The sequence below is a fragment of the Schistocerca cancellata genome, chromosome 2 (genome assembly GCF_023864275.1).
Source record: "Schistocerca cancellata isolate TAMUIC-IGC-003103 chromosome 2, iqSchCanc2.1, whole genome shotgun sequence".
NCBI classification, from domain to species: domain Eukaryota; kingdom Metazoa; phylum Arthropoda; class Insecta; order Orthoptera; family Acrididae; genus Schistocerca; species Schistocerca cancellata.
In genome coordinates this window covers 931590763-931613850 of record NC_064627.1, presented here as the reverse complement: position 1 = coordinate 931613850, position 23088 = coordinate 931590763, and the positions used below count along the sequence as shown (strand labels likewise).

The following is a 23088-nucleotide window of genomic DNA, read 5'->3' as shown; positions in this document are numbered from 1 at the left end:
ATTGATAAATACAAAAAATTAATACACTTTGAAGTTATAAATAAAAAAAGTATAATTGTAGTGTCATTTAATAGTTTATGATTTGCCTGTGGTTTATGGAATGTAACTATGCTAGTAAGAAGTGTTTTTACATTATTTTGCAGTACAGAATATAAATATTTGCACTGTCACTCAGTTTCCATCCACATTATAAAGCAGCAATAGTTTTTTTTTAAGGCTCTATCCTCACAGCAGTGATTCACTGCTGAATCACCACTTCCAATTGTTACTTTCATTATTGGCAATTTTCCCAGTGGCACTCTTCTGTGCTGTGTAATCACTGGTGTTGACATTGTACAATCTTATTGTAGAGTACTAAGTGTTTGAATAATCAATCGTCATTGCTGTAGCTTAAGATAAGCACTAAAACAATGTTTTGATAACCTAATTATTATGTCTAATACACAACCAAGACTGAATCTGCTACGCTTCAAACCATGATATTCATGAGCTTTCAAAATTGCTTGTTATAGGTTAACATAGAAATGTATAAAATGAACCAAGAGACACTGGTACTCTGCTACTTCGGTGGATCAGATGGAGACGATTGTCATGTCATTGCCATTCTATTATTGCAAAAGTCAACTACAATTAGTTACAGAAACGTCACCAATGGACAAGGAGCTTCTACAACATAGATCTGGACTTGATTTTACTGACGATGCCCAAATTTGTTCATACCATGATGCCTTGTTGATGACAAAATTTGCTGCAACCCATTTGGTACAGACAAACAGATAACTAAGAAGGCTTTAATCGCAGTAACCATTGCAATGCCTGACAGATTGAAGTTACTGACTAATGAAGTTTTTAAACCTGGCCAGAAAATTTATACCGAATGTAGATATGAAGTGGCCCAAAAGAATTATCCCACCATCCACTGAAGATATGGATGTTGTTGCTGCTTGCTGTACTGCTAATACTTCATTATCATCAATTGGGCACTCTCACCACTAAAGCTTCAACAGACCATCAAAAGGGATTCAACAGGGTACATAATGTGCAAAGTTCTGAAAGCCCAAGGCAGCTGCTGGTGTGAGCCAAGTACATATTACTCAAATACAAATGGAAGATATGGACATCTTAATTGAAGAACTTAAAGATTATGCTTCAGACTTTAAGCAATTGCAGCAACATTGAAATTTTGACGCTGGCCCCAAATAGCTGTACTATTGAAAAATTGCTGTTTCAACTAAGATGATGATGACAGCTAGGGAATCAAACATGAAAGAGGGGATTTTGGCAGCACCTGCAAACCGAAAAGGGAAAAAGCTTACTGATGAAGTAAAAGTAATATGATGAGTTTTCTCGTTTATGCCCGGGCAAAAAGGACTGGAATGTGGTAAGAATAAATGGGGAAAAGATTCACAAGCAGAAACACCTGCTCCTCTGCAATCTGAAAAAATGTTCACTGCTTACTGTAAGCATATGGAAATCCACTGATCTTCTCAAAATTTTGTGAGCTCAGGCCAAAATAGTGCACTACAGTTGGTGCATCTGGATCACAATCAGTATGTGTATGTGCAATTCATCAAAATGTCAAATTAATATTTGTTTCAGAAACATTCATCCATGATGCCTACAAGGATTTGATGAAAAAAAGCTGTATGGAATCAAAAGACATGTGCTGCTACGTTGTAAGGAATGTCCAGAAAAAATCCAACTAGAGCCTTTTCTGGAAGAGCGCTTTTGAAGACTATGAACCAGAAGAAACGATGGAATACAAGCAGCAGGTCCATGCTAACACACACACACACACACACACACACACACACACACACACACACACACACACACACTGAAGACATGTCAGAGAACTGTTGAAAATTTCATAAAGGCACTGATTTTGAAAATAATTACCCGTTTTGTGTCAAAACACCAAAATTTATACCTTAAGCAGCCAAACAGAAATCTTGCAGAAAATGAATTAATTATATTGATGGAGTTTGCTGAGAATTATTCATTTATTGTTCAAGATGCTGTGCAAGCATTTCATTGGGAGAATAGTCGGGCCACATTACATCATCCTGTTGTCTATTTTGGTGGCAAAGAATGTCAGAGTATTAGCATTTGTATGCTCAGTGGCTGTCTCCGTCACGATACCACTGCTGTCTACGCCTTCAAAATGAAGTTATCAGCATATTTAAAGACAAAGACTGAAAACATTCGGAATGTTTATTACTTTAGTGATGGATCAGCTGCTCAATGTAAGAATGTAAAATATTTCCTCAATTTATACCTGTACAAAAAGGATTTTGGCATCACTGCCAAATGGAATTTTTTGGGATCAAGCTACAGTATATCGCCTTGTGATGGCACTGTGGTGAACAGCAAGATGATAGTATTCAATGCATAAAGTTTTTTTTATGTACCAAAAGAAGAAATTCAAACATTCAGTCTGATCAAGAAACAAAGTTTGCCATGAACATACAATATCTGGAACAGGTGAAAGTCATCAATTTAAGCCAATCAATTGTAATCAGCTCAGAGTAAACAGAGTTTCCAATTATTCTACAGCATTCAGTTAATTCCTTCCATGCAGGTGAAGAAATACCAGCAATCTCAATTGCAAGTTAAAAACCAGAACAGTGTGTTTCATGTATGTATGACAATTTTTGGTGGGCTGAAAATGTGTGTGAAGTTTCACTTGAACAACAAGATGTTCTCATCAGCTTTATTCATCCACATAGTTCTGCTCGTTCCTTCCACTGGCCAAATGTTCAAGACACCTGTTGGATTCCTATGCAACATATTTTCATGACTTACAAGCACCATCAGTATCATCATCAGAAATACAACACAGTTATAAAATGGTTCTGAGCACTATGGGACTTAACATCTGTGGTCATCAGTCCCCTAGAACTTAAAACTACTTAAACCTAACTAACCTAAGGACATCACCCACATCCATGCTCGAGGCAGGATTCGAACCTGCGACCGTAGCAATCGCGCAGTTCTGGACTGAGCGCCTAGAACCGCTAGACCACCGCAGCCGGCAACACAGTTATACACAATATGTCCAAGACAAAATTGTAAAACTGTTTAACCAAAAACGGAATTGACTCTTTAGTACTTTTGTTTTGCTAGTGTATTATACTTGTTTTATGGCATGTATTAAATTAATGTTTGAAACTTATTTATATACTTGAATTTAAAAAAATAAATCAAGGGACTTGATGAGCAAAATATTTTATTTTCCATCTTCTCGAAGTGCTAAAACAACAACTTTTGAAATGTATTCTTTCTCATTAAAATTCAAGATATAGAAATTAAACAAAATAGCTTTTAAAGTTTAAAGCATGCTCTTTCCAGCTGTGGCAAGATAAAAACGATTGAACAAGACATAGATGAGGTATACCCCCCAGAAATACCCTAAAATTTGCAAGTATAAAATTTTGGGCCAACTTTGCAGACCGATATCTTTTCATCTGGACATCATATGTTAATTAAATGTGATCCATATATAGAGATCATAGGTAGGAATAAATCTCTGAAGTTTTGTTGTGATTGGCTTGTAAGAAAAGTAGCAGTGGTAAGTCAAACTATGACTCTCAGAATAGTGTGATAAACTTGCTAGCCACTTTACAGGCTTGTATCTATGTCTAGGTGTGACTAAATCCCTAATTTTTGCCATGGTGCGATTCAACATAAAAAGTTTTCTATATATATTACAGCAAACGACCAAATGTTTCTTAGAACTTTTAAAAAAAGCTAGTGAACTTGGCACATTTTCACCTTAGTATGTGGAGATAAGCACCCTTTCTTTAAAAGCCCCTAAAAATTCAACAACTGAAGATACTGAACTGAAATCTGGTAAATAACCATCAGAGACCACATAGAACCTTCACACCAAATTTCATTAGATTTGGAGATGGCTGAGTGGGAAACCGTGGTCCCCTTGACATGGAATAGCCCACTAGCCAACAACTTGCGAGCCACCAGGTAAAGCACTTTTTCCTTCACTCGGATCTCCTGGACAGCCCGCTCATCAAGATACATAATACAATCTCAGGAGAAGGCAGCATGATCACGACTGCAGTTGATACAGCAGGGCGAAGAGGTGAACAATTGCCCTCGTGTCCATCCCTACCAAAGATTACACATTTGGCTGGCTGTGTGTCGACAGGACACTCAAGTGTGGTTGTAACGATGACACTGGTAGCAGCACATCTGGTTTGGTTGGACTGTGATAACTTCATAGCCTGCTTTGATTTTTGACGGAAGCACCACACTATCGAAAGTGAGAAAAAAAGTGCATGTTGACACCAAGGATGCCTCTACCCTTTTCATCACCCAATGGACTGCAATGACAGCCTGATCGGAAATGTACGTTTGGATTTCTGCTTCGGTCAGACCATAGAGCAGCCTAGTGTAAATAACACCACGGGAAGAATTCAGCAATCAATGGGCCTTGACACGAACAGGATCGACATGGAGGAGCAAAGCTGCAAGCAGTTGTTGTGCTTGAGAATCAGAAGTAGCCTCTAAAAGTGAAGTGCCATTTTGTAAACAAGAGCAGGATTTCACAGGGCCAATAACTGCATCAAAATCTTTCTGAATAATAAATGGGTTTACCATAGCAAAGGACTGACCGTCTTCAGTATGTGAAACCACGAGGAACTGTGGTGCAGCTGGGGGGTCTTTGAGTCATTAGCCTAATTCCATTTAGGTTTCGTAGCCATTGACTGTGAAGATGACTGGCTCATTGCGAGAAAATCCCCCATGATTGTCAGTTTCTCCAATGGCATGCTCCTTTCAACTGGGGGACCCCTTCAGAAGGGGGCACACCTGCCTTAGGTGATTGTTAACACTTCAGGTCACAACTCCCAAACACCTGACAGAGGGACCAATTGGCAATTTGGGAAGATAGCAGCTCAGGCAATCACCCCTCCCTGGGCCTGACCTGTACCATAGTAAGTGAACCCTGCCTGTCAACGCAGGGCTGGGAATTACAAATTACCCAATCATGCATGGGCTGGCCTTCAGGAGTGCACAGAGAGGAAGGAGAAAAAGAGGAACCTCAAACACCTAAGGGGAGGAAGGATAGGAGAAGGGGAACGTAAAAAGAAAAGGGAACAAAAAACAGTGGAGAGACTGTTCTGATATTGGCTACTGAATGTGAAGAACACATTTCCAAAAACATCCACACGTTACCCAAGGGAGGGGAAAAAGAATAGCAACAGAATAGGCATGCAGCACGGAAGGTAAAAAAAGAGGCTGCAAAGGCTGGGACCCCTCTGGAAAGTGGTCACTGCCCCAATGACTGTCATGCAGACCATTGTAGCGAAGCCATGAGACTGGTGGAAGTGAATTTATCACTTCTTCTAGCCTTGGAAGCAAATGACGAACATGGACATACATCAGTTGTAAGACAAAGATTAGCCCCAAGAACTGTGAAGCTGCAGCTGCTGATATCATGTGATCTCCAACTTCATCCACAGAGCACAGTGCTGCATACATTTGCATTTAAACATCAGTACTTAGTACTTGCAAGGTAATACTGCTAGACTTTTTTTTGTTTAGTCAGGAAACTTTCAAGTAAGATCACTATGTAATTTATACTATGACTGGTGTACCTGACAGATGTGACTAGTGAGTGTGCATTTACACTGTTGACAAGGTGTATTAGCCGAAAAGTCTGTACTGGTAACATTATTCCATACCAAAAGTAGATCTATTTATGGTACATCATATTGGTATAAGGCTCACCTTTGGTGGGAAATTGTTAATTTCCTCCTTCACCAGTTGCAAGTGTTGATCCTGTATAAGGATTTCAGGAGCACATGTTCAGAGTCACTAGTATGCGGCAACTGGTTTTCATGGAAGGAAAGGACAATAGTTTGTGGAGACATCACTCTAAAAATATCAGGAAACTTTTTTATGGCTCACTCACCATTCACAGACGGCAATAACATTTGTAATGATTGCAGGTACAGAGTTCAAATAGAATAAAGTTCCCAGTAAGCTCTGTCACAGTTAAATTTGCCTAGTCCAGCTTTGTGGGCAGAGAACATAAGTTTGCTGTCCAAGTGATCAGAATCCGATAATGATCTGATCCAGTGGAGTCTTTCATAACTTCCCAGTCACAACAGAAAGAGAAAGAGAAAGAGAAAGAGAAAGAGAGAGAGAGAGAGAGAGAGAGAGAGAGATCAATAAAAGAGCTCCTCGGATGAAGATCCCATCTTTGGTCATTAATCAATATAAGGCTTTAGCTCTGCTTATAGTGACAGAATAAGTAGGCCATGCCCATGTATAGCCTGATAGAATTATGGCCACCACAAATTAAGTAAGGTAGCTCAGTCTGTGAAAAGATTTCCTCCACTGTGCCATTTGATACGGTTGGTTTTGAGGGGCAACAGTGACGTGATTGTAAATAATATACCCAGTAGTTTTAAAGATGCTGCCACTAGGTGGTGTAGTGATCATAGTAGCTAACACTGCTGACACAACATAATACAGTGTGGCTGTAATTAAACTTTCACTACTTGCGAGAGCCCCCACAAAAAATGAGTGTTTGTTGGACAATGAAACTTTGTGGAGACATGTGTAAGAACATGTGAAACAGTATTGACAAGTAAACCACTGAAAGAAACACATTTAAATTTCCACATGAAACGGTAACATCTGTTAACTGCATACCATGTTTATGTTCTAGGTAACAAATGTTGCTCAATGTGATGACCGTCTACATCATATCACCCTGTAACAGCATTAGAGACACCATTTCACAATTGTTCACTGCATGTTTTTAATGGCAGACCACGAAATGTACAGCTCTCATGACACAACTCATGCACTGCTTGAAGACTGCACGTTGTGTCCAACATTCTCAGCCATGGCAACAATGACTTCAACAATTTGTGATGCAATTAGCTGTCTGTCTCTCCCAGTAGCAATTTCCAAATTGCTAGTTAATTTGCATGTCCAAATTGCGTTCTTCAACCCCAGTGCAGAAAGAGGACCTCTATGTATTCCTTTAATGTGCCAACACTCATGAAGAGCAGCAGCACTATTGCAGTTTTTTGATAAAACAGCTTTACGAGTGAAACCCTACCCACCTTGCCCAGATCCATGTTGACTGACTGCAACAGTAATGCAGAGTGATGTTTGTGTCCCAAACCTATGTCACCATACCATCCCGGTGCCTATTGGCAAATTATGACAATAACACCACTAACAACGCAAAACCTGCAGCACACAGACTGAACACCATTCCTAAAAAGTTAGATACCCATAAATTAAATAGTTTTCCGTCTACACTGGCTCAAGTGGTGAAAGTATAATCACCCTGTGTATGTCCTATTTATCAATCCAATCTTCTCAAATTATATTATATTTGGATTCTAATCTGCGAGCTACACTTAAAACACGCTTCTGAAATAGCCAGAATCATTGAACGAATGGTACGCATTGCATAGAGACAGCTTACTCTTATTAGACTCCACTGTCATTCTGAAGGAAATACAGAAGCGTCCGATCCTACCCGTCGGCTTTGACCCATGACGTCACAAATATGGCGGAAACGGCCATAAACGACAATTCCAATATGGCGGATATAAAAACATCGCATACGTATCATAAACACGAAAATACATAGAAAAACAACACACACACAGGTTTCACAAAAAGCCTAATGACTAACGGGACAACCGTGGGAAATTGGGGGTTTTTGGGTGGGGAGAAACTAAATATACACAAATTTAGCCACCGACCGCCATACAAAACCACGCAAAACGACGAAAAAAATTGACATCACAAAACTCACCAAATACCACAAAACACATTCTTATCCGGAATCAGACACTTCCCTTCTCAACAGCATCTCCCGATCCCATCCCCCCAATACAAAAATCAAAATACACCGCAAAACATTGCGAACAAACACTTCCCTTCACCTACATATATCTACAGCAGCTCCCGATCCCATAAATTGGGATCGAACACTTCCCTTGACCTATATAGCTCAACAGCAACTCCCGATCCCATCTCCCATTACAAAAATCAACATACTCCACCAAACATTGAGATTGAACACTTCCCTCCAACTATATATCTCAACAGCAGCTACCAATCCCATAACTTAGGATCGACCACTACCCATGACCTATGAACTCAAACACATCTCCCAATACAAATACCAATACCAACCTTCACAGCCACAAATCTCAATGAAACACTTCCCTATACCCAATACACAACACATACGCCACAACAAAAAAAGGGAACTTACCACAAAAAACCACAACCGAATACACTTAATAACAAACTCACCCGACGTACAGCAATCATCATTACATTAACCATCACACAAAACCGTTAACTCACTAATACAAATTCCGCTTCAAAACCACGCACGCAGCACTCACCACTGAGCAACAGCAAACTGACCCCAACACACCAAACAAACGAAAACCATGAACACACCACCAGAGGGCACAACAAACAACAACACGACATCTACAAACACGCCACAATTACAAACCAAACTCCGCGCCGTAATGACGTCACACACCACAACACGCTTACGTCACGGGTCAAAGCCGACGCGTGAGATCGGATGTTTCTGTTGACCCCTTTAAGTCCCATTCATATACCTGAAGATATGAATGACTATCTCAAATGAGTTGTGTGGCATTTGGATGCAGTTGGGAATAATGGAGGCAACGTAAGCACTGCCTTACAGCTAAGATATATGATGTATATGATGACACCTGGGACCTAATCCCAGAAATAACTAGTCAGAAAATCTCAAGACTCACATGTCAGAACAACATGACTACAATTCAGTTATGCATCTTTGATTATCTTGCATTAACTTTATTGTGCATCATTTGGCAGTGACAGGTTCCTCAGATTGTACACAAAATTAATTTCACCAATTGCCATGTGTTTAAAAAGGTTTCAGATGACTCCTTGACTATGAACCATGTGTTTGGAATACTGGCATCTAAACGTTTTTCTTACCATACCGTTGCACTCACCAACATGTTAGCACCTACGCCAGTTTCAGTTCTATTTGAACTCTGTACCTGCAATCATTACAAATGTTATTGCCGTCTGTGAATGGTGAGTGAGCCATAAAAAAGTTTTTCTGTGAATGGTGAGTGAGCCATAAAAAAGTTTTCTGATATTTTTAGAGTGATGTCTCCACAAACTATTGTCCTTTCCTTCCAGGAAAACTAGTTGCCAAATACTAGTGACCCTGAACATGTGCTCCTGAAATCCTTGTACAGGATCAACACTTGCAATGGAAGTAAAACGGAGGAGGAGAATGAAATTAGTGTTTAACATCCCGTCAACAACAAGGTCATTAGAGACTGTGCACAAATCCTGATTAGGGAAGGATGGGGAAGGAAATCTGCCGCGCCCTTTCAAAGGTAACATCTTGGAATTTGCCTGAAACGATTTAGGGAAATCACGGAAAACCTTAATCAGGATGGCTGGATGCAGGTTTGAACAGTCATCCTCCCGAATACTAAAAAGGAAGGAAGGTTCAAGTTTTAATGCCCCACTGATACTGCAGACATTAGAGATAGAGCACAAGATAGGATTATGAAAGGGAACTGACTGTACCCTTTCCACTGGGAACTGTGTCCTTTTCAAAGGAACCATCCTGGCATTTTCCTGGAGCAATGTAGGGAAAGCAAAGAAATCCGAAATATGGAAGGCTGGGCAGGGATCTGAAGCATCGTCCTCCCAAATGCAAGTGCAGTTTGCGAATCGGTGCATAACCCCACTCATTGCTAAGGGACTAGGCTCTGTGAAAGCCAACTGAATAAGGTACTGCTGGAAAGAATTGAAATACAATTAATTTGTCCAATGTAATAAAGTTAGTTTACAATACGGTGGGTTTTATTTAATCCTTCTAAGGAGTTTCAAAGTGTTCTTGACGAAGACTGTTGCCCTGATGTAGGCACGTTAGCAAAGGACTGACGCCACAGCGTCTCAAGTTTCCACCCTCCCTACAGATCCCATCCAACTCGCGCTATTCGTACACGAGACTCAGAGGGCCACAGACACGGGTTCCCAGGTAGATGCCATGTTTCTTGACTTCCGCAAGGCGTTCGATACAGTTCCCCACAGTCGTTTAATGAACAAAGTAAGAGCATATGGGCTATCAGACCAATTGTGTGATTGGATTGAAGAGTTCCTAGATAACAGAACGCAGCAGGTCATTCTCAATGGAGAGAAGTCTTCCGAAGTAAGAGTGATTTCAGGTGTGCCACAGGGGAGTGTCGTAGGACCATTGCTATTCACAATATACATAAATGACCTTGTGGATGACATCGGAAGTTCACTGAGGCTTTTTGTGGATGATGCTGTGGTATATCGAGATGTTGTAACAATGGAAAATTGTAGTGAAATGCAGGAGGATCTGCAGCGAATTGATATATGGTGCAGGGAATGGCAATTGAATCTCAATGTAGACAAGTGTAATGTGCTGTGAATACACAGAAAGAAAGATCCCTTATCATTTAGCTACAATAGCAGGTCAGCAACTGAAAGCAGTTAAATCCATAAATTATCTGGGAGTAGCATTAGGAGTGATTAAAAATGGAATGATCATATAAAGTTGATCGTCGGTAAAGCGCGCTTCGTTACAGGATCATTTAGTAATCGCGAAAGCGTTACGAAGATGATAGATAAACTCCAGTGGAAGACTCTGCAGGAGAGATGCTCAGTAGCTCGGTACGGGCTTTTGTTGAAGTTTCGAGAACATACCTTCACCGAGTAGTCAAGCAGTATATTGCTCCCTCCTACGTATATCTCGCAAAGAGACCATGAGGATAAAAATCAGAGAGATTAGAGCCCACACAGAGGCATACCGACAATCCTTCTTTCCATGAACAATACGAGACTGGAATAGAAGGGAGAACCGATAGATGTAGACGTAGAACTTAATGAGCTGCTGACAGGACAGCATCACTTTCATCATTACCTGCCTGCACACTTTTGATTATTTATTCATCTTTCAAAGTTTGGTCTATCTCACAGTTTTCCTCCGCCACTGAGCAACACCATTTTCAACAATCTTTCCACCCCCTGAAAGTTAGCCAGTGTACAAACTATCAGAAAATGATTCCAATTTGACTGACTCTCCACTCTCAGAGTACTGGCGCCAACTCTGCGTTAATGGATGGTCACAATTTCTTCCAGCTCTTTATTACAGTGGCATTCTCCACTTCATCACATGCTTCTGCTGTCTGGAAAACAGTTGATTGATATTCATTGCTTTTCAAACATTCAAAATGATCTCATTAAGAATTGCTTGCACATGCATTCAGCAAGGCAAGGTGACAAGAATTGCAAGTTGATAATGATGTATAATTGATTCCAAAATTCTATGGTCCTTTGGGTTAATCAGGGCTGTCACAATGCGTGGAAGAAACAGTGCCAGTATACCAATCAGGTAGAGTCACATCAGAAGGATGATTGGGAACACAGTCAATTATAAGGATAGTTTTAAGTGGGAGCTTTTCTTCTTCAGCTCTTTTTCCCACAGCTGGTACATATGTTTCAAGGAACCAATGAGAGAACTTTTCTCTGTCGATCCACACTTTCGTCTGAGCACGACATAGCACTCATAGCGTATTTCTGTCACTGTGTTGAGAACAATGTAGATGTTGGTATTTTCTAATCACAATAAGCAGCAGTTTCTGACACCAATTTGCATTGCAACATGCCGTAAATGTTACGCACTGTTTCAGTTGTTCGTATCCACGAGCTTTCTTTTCTTTCTTTGTGGCTAATGTTTTTTAAAGCAGCATCTTGTAACAGAGACCAGTTATCTTAGCAATTATATCTTCTTCATTTATTATCTTCAGCATCTTCTTTACAAACTCTTCTGCAACTTAGCAACTTTCCCCTGCCACTGTCAGCTGTCTTGCCCATCATATAGTTTCCTCCAGTTTCATAGCCCCCCCCCCCCCTCCACACTGAAAACAAGTTACTGCTGCCAAGGTGCCTGTAAAATGCAACCACCGCTTTTTCCTTTATTACAGGGCCACTGTTGTGGATTCCTTCACTGTCGGCTATGAACAGCTATGTCGAGTTCTTCATTCTCAGTTTCCTGTTTCACCTCCATTTTCCCAAACTGCTCTCCCCTGCAGTTGCATATCACAGAGTAACATCTTTCTTTTCAACATAATAAATAGCTGCTCATACGATACTGCACTAAGCAGCAATAGCTTTCTGTGAAGAACCTCGGTTCATGTTACATAAAATTTCAAATTTCTGCTTAGGGCATAACATGATGTGTTCCCTTTTAAAAGCCCTGATACTGAACTGAAAAGAAAGCCACAATTATAGATGTATATAGCATTGTTTAACAGTGTAATTAAATAACAAAATTGTTGTGCATGATAATTCATTGTCGTGCACTAGTGACTAAGAGACCAGATGTGGACCTCTCAATTGAGAGGCCATACTACTGAGGCTCACTGTACAACGTTAACAGCTGAATACAAATGGTTCAGAAATGGTCCACTGGCTCATAATCCCACATTTTGCTAGTATGGGGATCTGAAATCTTCCTCTAATGATGCTGAGAACAGTGTTGGTGATGAAGATCTCTTTACCCAAAGAAATGTGAACTTCCCACTAAAAAACTAAATCCTGCAATCAGGTTCAGAGGACTATATGATACCAACAAGTCACTGTGTCATCTCCCACATGGCATCACTCAGATTAAGTATGGCGGGGCTCTGGGACAGCACGTAACTCTGTCTGCTTTCAAGACCTTAGAGCAGCTACTTTTCATTCAAATGGCGCCTTAGTTGCTATCACAAGAATGAGTAGGCCCAGTTCCAGTCTTTCCACTGAGGAAAAAAATCCCTGACAGTGTCAGGGAACTGAACCTGGGTCAGTCAGATGAGCTGACCACTCAGCTACAGAAGTGAACCATATATTTCCCATTATCTTAGTGAAATTTAAAAGAAACTGTGCCATTGACATGCATGGCATATTATTCAGTATACTTACTCTGGTTCAATCAATATGATGTTCCACAAAAGCTCATAGCACTCATTCATGGCTTGCAAATCATTCATTGTGCTGCATTCATTACTAAAACCTGATTTTTCCTGTCATAAATTTCAATCCAAAGCTTTATGTGTGCAGTTTGTGAAAACTTTATGCATTAGGGGCCTATACAGTTCCATGGTTTGTGTGTCTTGCTGCATTCATTCTTGTTAAGCAGAACAATTACAAAATGGTATTCATCCAAAGATATTCTGGACCCCCCCCCTCAAATTTCTGTTGCATCACAATTCATGTATAAAAGAGAATGTACTGTATATGAAATACCTCTCTTAGGAATAGATACTGCAATTTCTGAGAAACCTTGAGACCAGTGCAGCATGCAAAATCTGATGAGGGTACATCCAAATAGCACTGCGAAAGTTATAAAAATGTAAAAACCACCAGGAAGACCTGACATTTATGGCATGTCCTGCACTGTTCTCAATACAGTTAGCGATTTTCGGAAGAGCAAGTTCAATACAACAGCAACACTGAACATAATTTTATAAATCAAACTTTTAGAGGAAAGAGAGTCTAAAGCACTGGTACTTTGCGATGCTACTGAGTCCTATTATGCATTCCACATATGGCGTTACTTAACAAGTTAAAAACTTACAGTATTGAGAAAGCTGGCCTGGAAAAACTTGAATCCTACCTAGCCAAAATACATCAATTCTTATCAGTACATCGAGCAGTTTCTTGCAAACAGAAGTTGCAATATGGTGTGCCACAAGGGTATGTAGTAGACGTTGTGTTGAGGCAGATTTTTGATAATGACATAAGCCCAAATGAACAAAGTCAGCAGTTTCCAAACACAAAATTGTACATGGGAAGAATGATATACAGGCAGTAAAACAAGCAGATGTCCTGCCTGGCGAGATCAAGGAACTGTTTATGCATATATGGCAAACAAAGAAACAACAACAACAGATGAAGGCATTAAAGCTCAGTGGTAATGGAGCACTTACTAACACTGGAGCTGTCAAACTTCTGGCTTTCTTCAGACACAGTAAATTAATTTGGAAGAAGCACATTGTAGGCCTGCATGTGTGATCAGGGAAAGGAAACTGAAATCACTATAACAGAATAGTGGACCTACCTGCCAACACACTACTATGGCTTATTTCAGAGCTACATAACGCTGGACTGTTGTTACGGGAGCACTCCGCGGCATGCAGAAGCATGCTGGTGCTGCTCTGCTACAGAAGAAAGGAATGATATCATTATTCTGAACAAAAAAGGACCTCTGAAAACACACTTTTGCAAAACTAGGAGTTGTTTTGCAGTCAATCTGTGTTCAACTGCCTCATTCACTTGAAGCTAAATCATAACACATACATCAAGAGACATTACATTCACAATCAAAACATACAGAAAAAAAAAAACAGTCCAGTCAGGCCAAGATGTTGAAACATGGTACTTTCCCAGCAATGGCAATACAGACGTTTAGTGCACTGTTAAATAGTACTGAGATCCTACCAGTGGAGCTGTTCAAAGCAAAAATGTTGAGTGACCTAAAATATCATCAATTAAACTATGTGGATAAATTCTTTTCTAGTGACAGAATATGATTGGGACAACTGAACCTACTGACATAGACTCTGTCCCATAATGTAATGATGATGTGGCACTTGACATCATGTGCGTGTGAACAGAAAGAGAACAAAACAATGACAATATTTCTTTTGCAACTGTATTAGTCTACTGTATGTGGGTTGTGGTGAAATAATGATTTGCAGCATAGCCCAAGTTTTAGGTCACGTTGAAAGGTAGCTGCATGGATATGACTGTGAAATAAACAAATGTGAATGCAAAATCTTAGCTAGGATATACCAATCTGTAGCATAGCCTACGGTCTAGGTTAGGTTGAATGGTGACTATTAGGATGCAACTTGAAAAAGCAGTATTGAATGCTTCACTTAATCCACAAAACTACCTCACCCGCAACTCTATACTACGATACAATCAATAACAGTGATTTACATTTACAGTGTTATTACAATTTTCTTTCCATTTTTGTATTTTACATAATTACTGTCGACTGATGGAATGCTGAACCAATTTGTTAATATATGTTACTAATAAAATGGCAACACCTCATCTGTCATGACTTCTGGGATACCACTATTCATTATGCGTGTTTCTAATACCTCTCTTGAAAATATGGGCAGCAAAATTACAGCATAAGTTTCTCTTGTTGCTATCAAGCTTTCACATCTTAAATAATTAAATGTTACTTCTAAAAGATTGAAATTGCTGTTTTGACTTCTTCATACTACAATTACTGTCAACTATTACTCTCACTAATATTCACTGCATCAATCACACTGCTCCTACTCACCAGAGCAATAGTCCAACATCTGAAACCTTTCAAATTTTAATAGACGTAGGAACATATTTACACTTCAGGACAAAAACAAACAAGTATATAAATAAGCTGCTATGTTTCATTACAATAATAATAAAAAAATTCTAAATTCTACTAATTCTCCTCCTAGAAAAACCAGACACCAGTAACGATCCTCGCTTCAATCGCATACCACGGAGACTTTCCAAATACTACAAATGCAAACGTAGAATTTGGCAGCTGAGTGACTATAATACAACAAAACGGCAACGACAACACTGCAATATCATGTCAATATAATAAACTTAAATATGTAACACGAGTAGCTTCTTTAATGATCATTCTTGCCATGGGAAAACATTTCCGCATACGTCACATATCCTGTGATTTACATTGTTTTCTGCACTCACAAAACGTGAAAAAGCTGACTTCCTTAAAGATATAACTTTGCTAGTAAGATATGGTACGACGGCATAAGAACATCACGTATATGAAAGAAAAGATAACAAACGGCAGTCATACGCGTTCTCATCCACGTAATCAACTGTTACAGTTGCAGTAACAGGTGTACATAAGATGCTGATACAGTAAAAAACAGTAATAACGACATAACGACACAAGTCTACTTTTTGTTGAAAGCCCAGCAACATACAAGCAGAAGTCTGCAACAGTTAATATAACATATTGTATTAATATAATTCCATATAGATTACCAGTTTCGCACTCCATACTACAGCTGTATCACAGTTGGCGTCTCACAACCGTTGTACTGCACACAACAACAAACAAACGTATGTTTCTCGATTGCTCAATACATTTTTGTTACACTTTACACAACACACTACACAGTCGTTTTCACTTTTCAAGCATCTCTGCTATCTGTTATAACGTCGAAAACCACCAAAACAAAGATCTTGATATAGGTTCAAAGAGTCGATAGTCAAAGTTAAAACTTTAGACCACAGTCTGTCATAGTCACGACACTGTCTCGTGTTTGTTACCATCAGCGATAGCAGCGCCCCAAGCGGTCAGCAAGAGACACTTCAGTATACAATATGTATGTATTTATTTATTTATTTACGTAGCATCCTTGTATCTTATCATTATAAAAACGATATATGATTTGTCATACATTGCCTTACATAGAAAATAGGACATGAAAAGATTTACAATTATGTGTCCATAAATAAAATATTATTACACATACATGAAACTATATCGTAATAACATTCATAATAACATTTCTGTATACGATATATATATTAATTTATTTACTTAGCATCCTTGTATCTCATCATTATAAAAATGATATAGGATTTGTCACACATTGCATTACATAGAAAATAGGACATGAAAAGATTTACAATTATATGTCCATAAATAAAATATTGTTATATATAACATGAAACCTTATGCCTAACAACAGTCATAATATGCTAAATTAGAATAATGGATGAATACAATTTAGTTTTCAATAAACATTTGGGTCATTACGATGAAGGAAGTAAGCTACTGTATATTGAAAGCTAGTGATTTAAGTATTCCTTGACACTATAAAACCTCTTGCTAATTAACATTTTTTAAAGTTCTTTTTTGAATATGTGGAGTGTTGGTATACTTTTAATTTCCTTTGGTAGTACACTAAACAAGATTTTTGGCTGATAAAGAAGACTTTTTTGATACATAGCTTTTGTATGACTTTCTCTATGAAAGTCGTCTCTATGTCTCTTTTTGTAGTTATGAACTTGACTGTTTAACAATAAATGTTCCTGGTGTGCCTTCATAAAAGATATACTTTCATAAATATAGATACATAGTAGAGTCATGATTTGTAGTTCCTTGAAAACTTTTTTTACGTGATTCTTTGTGTGTCATACCTCTGATTATCCTTATTGCCCTCTTTTGAAGCACAAACGAGTGTTTGGCCAAACTGGTATTCCCCCAAATTATAATACCATTTCTTAGTGCGCTATGTATGAGTGCAAAGTATGAACATAACACTGCATCAACACTACAGGAATTTTTTAGTATTCTAAGAACATAACAATATTGACTTAATTTTTTTTAACATTTTTGTGTGTCTCTCCCACATTAAATGTTCATCTAGCCATAATGCTAAAAAATTAGTGTGGGGCGTTTGCTCTAAATTACACTGCCCAAGTTTTACAGTTAGGTCAGAATTTACTTTGTTTGTTATATTTGTGAAGTTCATCCAAACTGTTTTTTGTCATTAACAATTAATTTGTTGTTAGTAAACCACATGTTTGCTTCTTCTGTGGCTACTGTGACTCCCTCCAGTAAGTCAGTTTCATTCATAGCTTTGACAAATAGACTGGTGTCATCAGCAAACAATACTGCATCTGCTGTTGATAAATGACTTGGAAAATCATTTACAAATATTACGAACAGCAATGGCCCCAGTACAGAGCCCTGCAGCACGTCATACCTGACTCTTTGATATGCTGATGAGTAGACTTTACCCCCATGCTGTGTCTCTACCTTCTGATACCTATTAGAAAGATAGGATTTGAACCAATCGTGCTACTCTATGAACCCCATAGCAATGTAGTTTCCTGAGCAGGAAATTATGGTCAATGACATTGAAAGCCTTAGACAGGTCCAAAAACAGACCACAGTTTAATTCATTTCTGTCTACAGAATTTATGATCAGTTTTAAAAAGTTATAAATTGCTGACCTATTTTTCCTTGCCCTTTAAGTAGAATTAGATTTTTGTTAAGAAAATGAGACAGTCTTTCATGCATTACCCTTTCAATTACTTTTGAAAACACATATAACAATGATATAGGCCAGTAATTGATAACATCAGACTGGTCACCCTTCTTGTAAATAGGCTTGACAATCGGTTTCTTTTCTGGGAAGACTCCTGTGCTAAATGAAATGTTAATCATGTCAGCAATCGGGGAATCTATGTATCTTGCACTGTTCTTTATTACTTTGTCTGGAATCCCATCATAGCCACATGTCATTCTATTTTTTAACTGATTTAAGGCGTTTTGTACCTCTAATGCAGTAACAGGGTATAGAAACATGGTTTTATCATTCATTGGTAGTTGCGCTCTGGAGTTGAAATCACATTGTCCTTGTATCAGATTTGTTGCGATATTTGTGTCATGTGTGTTGAATATGTTGGCTATCTGTAGTGGGTCCTCAACTGTTTTCCCTTCACTTTTAATTAGAAGAATGCTGTTTTAACTTTTTTGTTTACCTATGCTCCTATTTATTACCTCCCAGGTTGATTCTATTTTGTTAGTTCCTTTCCTGTTATATGAGTCACTATTTAGTTTCTTAGCCACTATCATAACTTTTTTGTATACTTTCCTGTAAATTTTCACATGTGGTTTCAATGCAACAGTACTTTTTGCAGACTTGTTTAACTTTCACAGAGTGACTGCAGATTTTTTATTCCCTGTGTTACCCATGTCTTTGTTTTGCTTTTAATTTTGACTCGTTTAATAGGAAATACATTATCATAACAATACCAATAATTTGCTAGGAATGACTCAAATTTTTTATCTACATCACAGGTTGATTCCGTGTCCCAAGTTATATTTTTTAACATGTGATTAAAAACCCTTATGCTGTCTTCATTTACAAATCTTTTCTCTCTGTATTTTTCATATACCACTGGATCCTTAATAGATATATCATATAATATTAACATGCCTGCCTTATGATCTGAGAACCCCATCTCTTTTACTTCAGTGATATGCTCACATTTATTCTTACTGACAAATACTTGATCAATTATTGTTTCAGACCCATTTAAACACATAGTGTCTTCTGTTACTGCTGCTGTCATATTATAAGATAAGAACAGATTGGTCAGTTGTTGTTGTTTACTGCAGTTAGTTTTAAAATTATCATCAAAATCTCCAAGGATAATTGAATTTGTTAATTGCTGTTTGAGTTGATTTAGCAGCATTTCAAGGTTGTGGAGAAAAGAAGTAAAATTCCCTGATGGTGATCTATATATGCACACAATAAACATTTTCAGTTTTTTTTAATTCACATACACAGTATTCAAAGTATTTTTCTATGAAACTTCCTGGCAGATTAAAACTGTGTGCCCGACCGAGACTCGAACTCGGGACCTTTGCCTTTCGCGGGCAAGTGCTCTACCAACTGAGCTACCGAAGCACGACTCACGCCCGGTACTCACAGCTTTACTTCTGCCAGTTCCTCGTCTCCTACATTTTTCTATGCATTTTACATTACTATATTCAACTTCTTTTGCATCAAGACCTTGACATATATGTGCGTACCAGCACCCTTACTATTAACTCTACAAACATACTTGTCATTTCAAATTCACGAATAACAGCAGTACCTGACTGTGTCTCTTTCAGCCAATGCTCGTTTACATAGAAGACTGCAGTTTATTTTAAATTGTCACTTAGGAGGATTTCTATTTCACCTAGCTTGTTGCCTAAACCCTGTACATTCTGATAGAAAACTGTTTATTTATTTTTGTTTTTTGATTTTGGTGCACCATTTACCTTACTATTTGTGTGATGCTGCCTGCCAATAAAAAATTCTGGAGATGTTTTGGTGGAGCTGTTTTTCTTGTGAGTCGAAGTCTAATGTTGCCTTCAGATATTTCTACTGATGAATATTCATGCAATGATTTCTGTCCAAGTGTAGTAGATTCTGCTGCTGGTGTGGGAGAGGTAACCCCTTCTGTGAACTTCGTTTACAACGATAAAGGAGTTGAAACTACATATGTTAAATCTTCCCTGTTGGCTGGATATACTGTACCAGTGGTGGATTTTGCTGCTGTTGTAGATTTTGCTGGCATTAGTGGAGGAGCTGGAACAACATCAACTATATCTTCTTGTCTTTTTACTGTTTCCAGCATCCGGCAAATTTCTTGGCCCAGGAACTTCTTGCCCATTTTATTAAAATGCGTGCCATGCTTTGTATAGCAATTTCTTTCAATGGAATTCACACTTAAGAAATGTGCATTTCGATAGGCCTTGCATATTTTCAAGTATTGCCTATTGGCTCTTTTTATTTCTGCATTTACACATGACCAATCCAGAAGATCACGCCTATGTGGAATTCCAACAACAACGACAATTTTTTTCCTACTAGTGTTTATTACTGTCCTAAGATTACACATTTCATTGGATAGTTCGTTTCTAAAGACATTGTTTGTTCCTGCAACGATTACAGTATCTTCTTCAGTTTTTATCTTTTTGGTAATTTGTTGCATACAGGCTTCTGGTTTGACAAAGCTATTAGCTTCCACACAGTAGTCATAAAGTAATATTTCTGCAATGCCACGACCATGATTATCGGAATATATATTGACATTGCTTTTATTTTTGTGCGTATCACTATTACTGTGGTGTCCACTTACCTGTATTTTCTGTTTACAGTCCTTGTTTTCATAGTTTTCCTTGGATTTCATATTTATATCAGACACTGATGCTTGAAAATGGTTGATTTCTGTTACAAGGCACACAATCACTGGATATCATGTTGACAAGTTCGTCTGCAATATTTCGTTTCATAGCACTAGTCTCATTACGATCGTTTGTATCACGCAAAATATCTCATTTGAGCACTTCCTGTTTATTCAGTTTGTTAGTCAGTTCACTTATTAATGATTTTGCGTTCCTAAGTTCATTTTTCGTTGTCCTGAGTCCTTCAATTAACTTTTTACACTCACATGGTTTCGAGAGAGCGTTCCTGAAGTCGTCTGGTTTAGACCTATCTAATAGAAAGAACTCGTTACACTTCCAGATTTTTGTTCTAGCAGTTGTTTTAACACACGAGTAATGAAATTTGGGTCCGCATTTTGCACAATAAACTACTTTTTCTACCCTCTTTTTACAGTAGCAAGGTCTATTCCACGATGTTCCGTCGTTTCATGTATTTTAGTACTGGAGGAAGCCATTGTACACTAGTCTTGCATGAGAACTTGATATTTACCACAATTTTCGTCTGTTCATTGAAATTTCATTTTTTTTGGTAGGAGGCGGTGATAATCCATATGCACACAGTAAGATAAGTTCGTATTTAAAGGAATAAACTACTATAAGTATCTACTTTTAACACACGAATTATTTTCTACTACCACACAGCCGCCATCTTAACCTTCATCTGATGAGTGCTAGTACTAATGTTTATATTGATTTGTAATATAGTTTTTATAATACGAACTGAATGTAGCGGCATAAACATCGATAATAACTAAAAAAAATTACACCATATTTGTGATTATTTAGTTTCCTAAGGACACTGGAAGATACGAAATGATGCATTACACGGCAGTTTACTTGTAACAAACGATACGATCATTTACGAAATAATATCGTTTTTCTTCAACAACAAAATATTGGTGACGTTTTACAGAAAGACATCGTATATCTACCCAATACAGTGGAGTTTTGTTCGCTACACTTTCTGCCAAATCAGTGAATGAGGAACGCTGGAAACCTATGTCGAATCTATTACCTACATTATTTAACGTATCAAGTAAGCTACCAGAACTGCAGCGTAAGAGAAAACCACACAGACGTGGTAATACATCGTCAAAAGCAATGAAACTGTTTCCCAATGCAAGAGAAACTAATTCCAGAATTGTTGCTAAATATGAGCCACAAATAGCAAGAATCTTTAATTCGCTTTTGAAGCAAAGGTAATTACATTTACTAAAATATTCGTTTATTAGAAAGTCGAGTGAAGAGTAAGAAACGACAAATCATTGTACTACATTAAAAGAAATTTAAGTTTCAAGGAAAGTGCCTGTGATGATAACAACAGGCAACAATAGAAATATATGCTTCTCATGCATGAATTGTGTTCATATTCTCTTTCTTTCAGCGGAATAAGCTGCAAATATAGACATATTCGAAAGTACTTTTTCATGAATGAATTGTAGCTTACGTCACTGAATCAGTGTGATTCAGCTGTTTTTACATATACATTACGATAATTTATGTCTCTTGGTAACTTACTAACGCATGGAACGCAGAAATATAACAAATATTCCCTTAATTAAATAGAAAATAGTTAAAAGTCAAACATTATCCCTACGATGCATGTGACTTTCTGCGTTCTCACCTCTTGGAATGCTAGTGTCGCTCCAGCTGTGAAACAGTAGCAACTTTCGCACCAGGAAGTGTCGTGACTGTATTTATTAGACTGTGGGTAAAGCCACAGATCAAACTGTCTTTAGAAATACGTAATATGACGAAATGCTCACCAGAGAATTTAACACAACAATGTGAATGGATTCTCTGAATCTGTAGTTAAAGCTCTACCAATGAAGTGGTAACAATCTGTACAGATATAACTGAAAAGTAGTATATTACTTGCGCTTCAATATGACAGAATTGTCCTGCAGAATACAATGTGAAAAGTAAATGAAATGTAGATCAAATTACAATAAGAGTCCTCAGTATTCTTCTTCTTTTTCTTTAGTGCTGGTCCCACCTGATCGCAAGGTTCACTCAATGGATTAGTTGTCCCCATTTTGTTCGATCGTGAGCCATGTCTGGGTGAAGATTTACAGCCTTGAGATCGTTGTGCAGAGTGTCGGCCCATCGATGTCTAAGTCGTATCTTGGGTCTCTTTCTCATGACTTCCACTGTGTATGCTGCCTCTGCAGTGTTATCGTTCACTCTATGCAGCACATATCCAAACCAGCAGACAC

The 23088-nt window shown here is 38.2% G+C and overlaps 1 protein-coding gene across 1 annotated transcript in view; it reads right to left on the bottom strand.

The window, feature by feature from the left end:
• LOC126162895 (protein IWS1 homolog) overlaps positions 1-16324 on the bottom strand; it is a 104109-nt gene extending 87785 nt beyond the window's left edge. The window contains exon 1 of the mRNA XM_049919702.1: positions 16120-16324. Within this exon, the coding sequence (XP_049775659.1) occupies positions 16120-16135 (16 nt within the window). The 5' untranslated portion in view covers positions 16136-16324. The remainder of the gene's footprint in view (positions 1-16119) is intronic.
• Positions 16325-23088: the final 6764 nt, after the last annotated feature.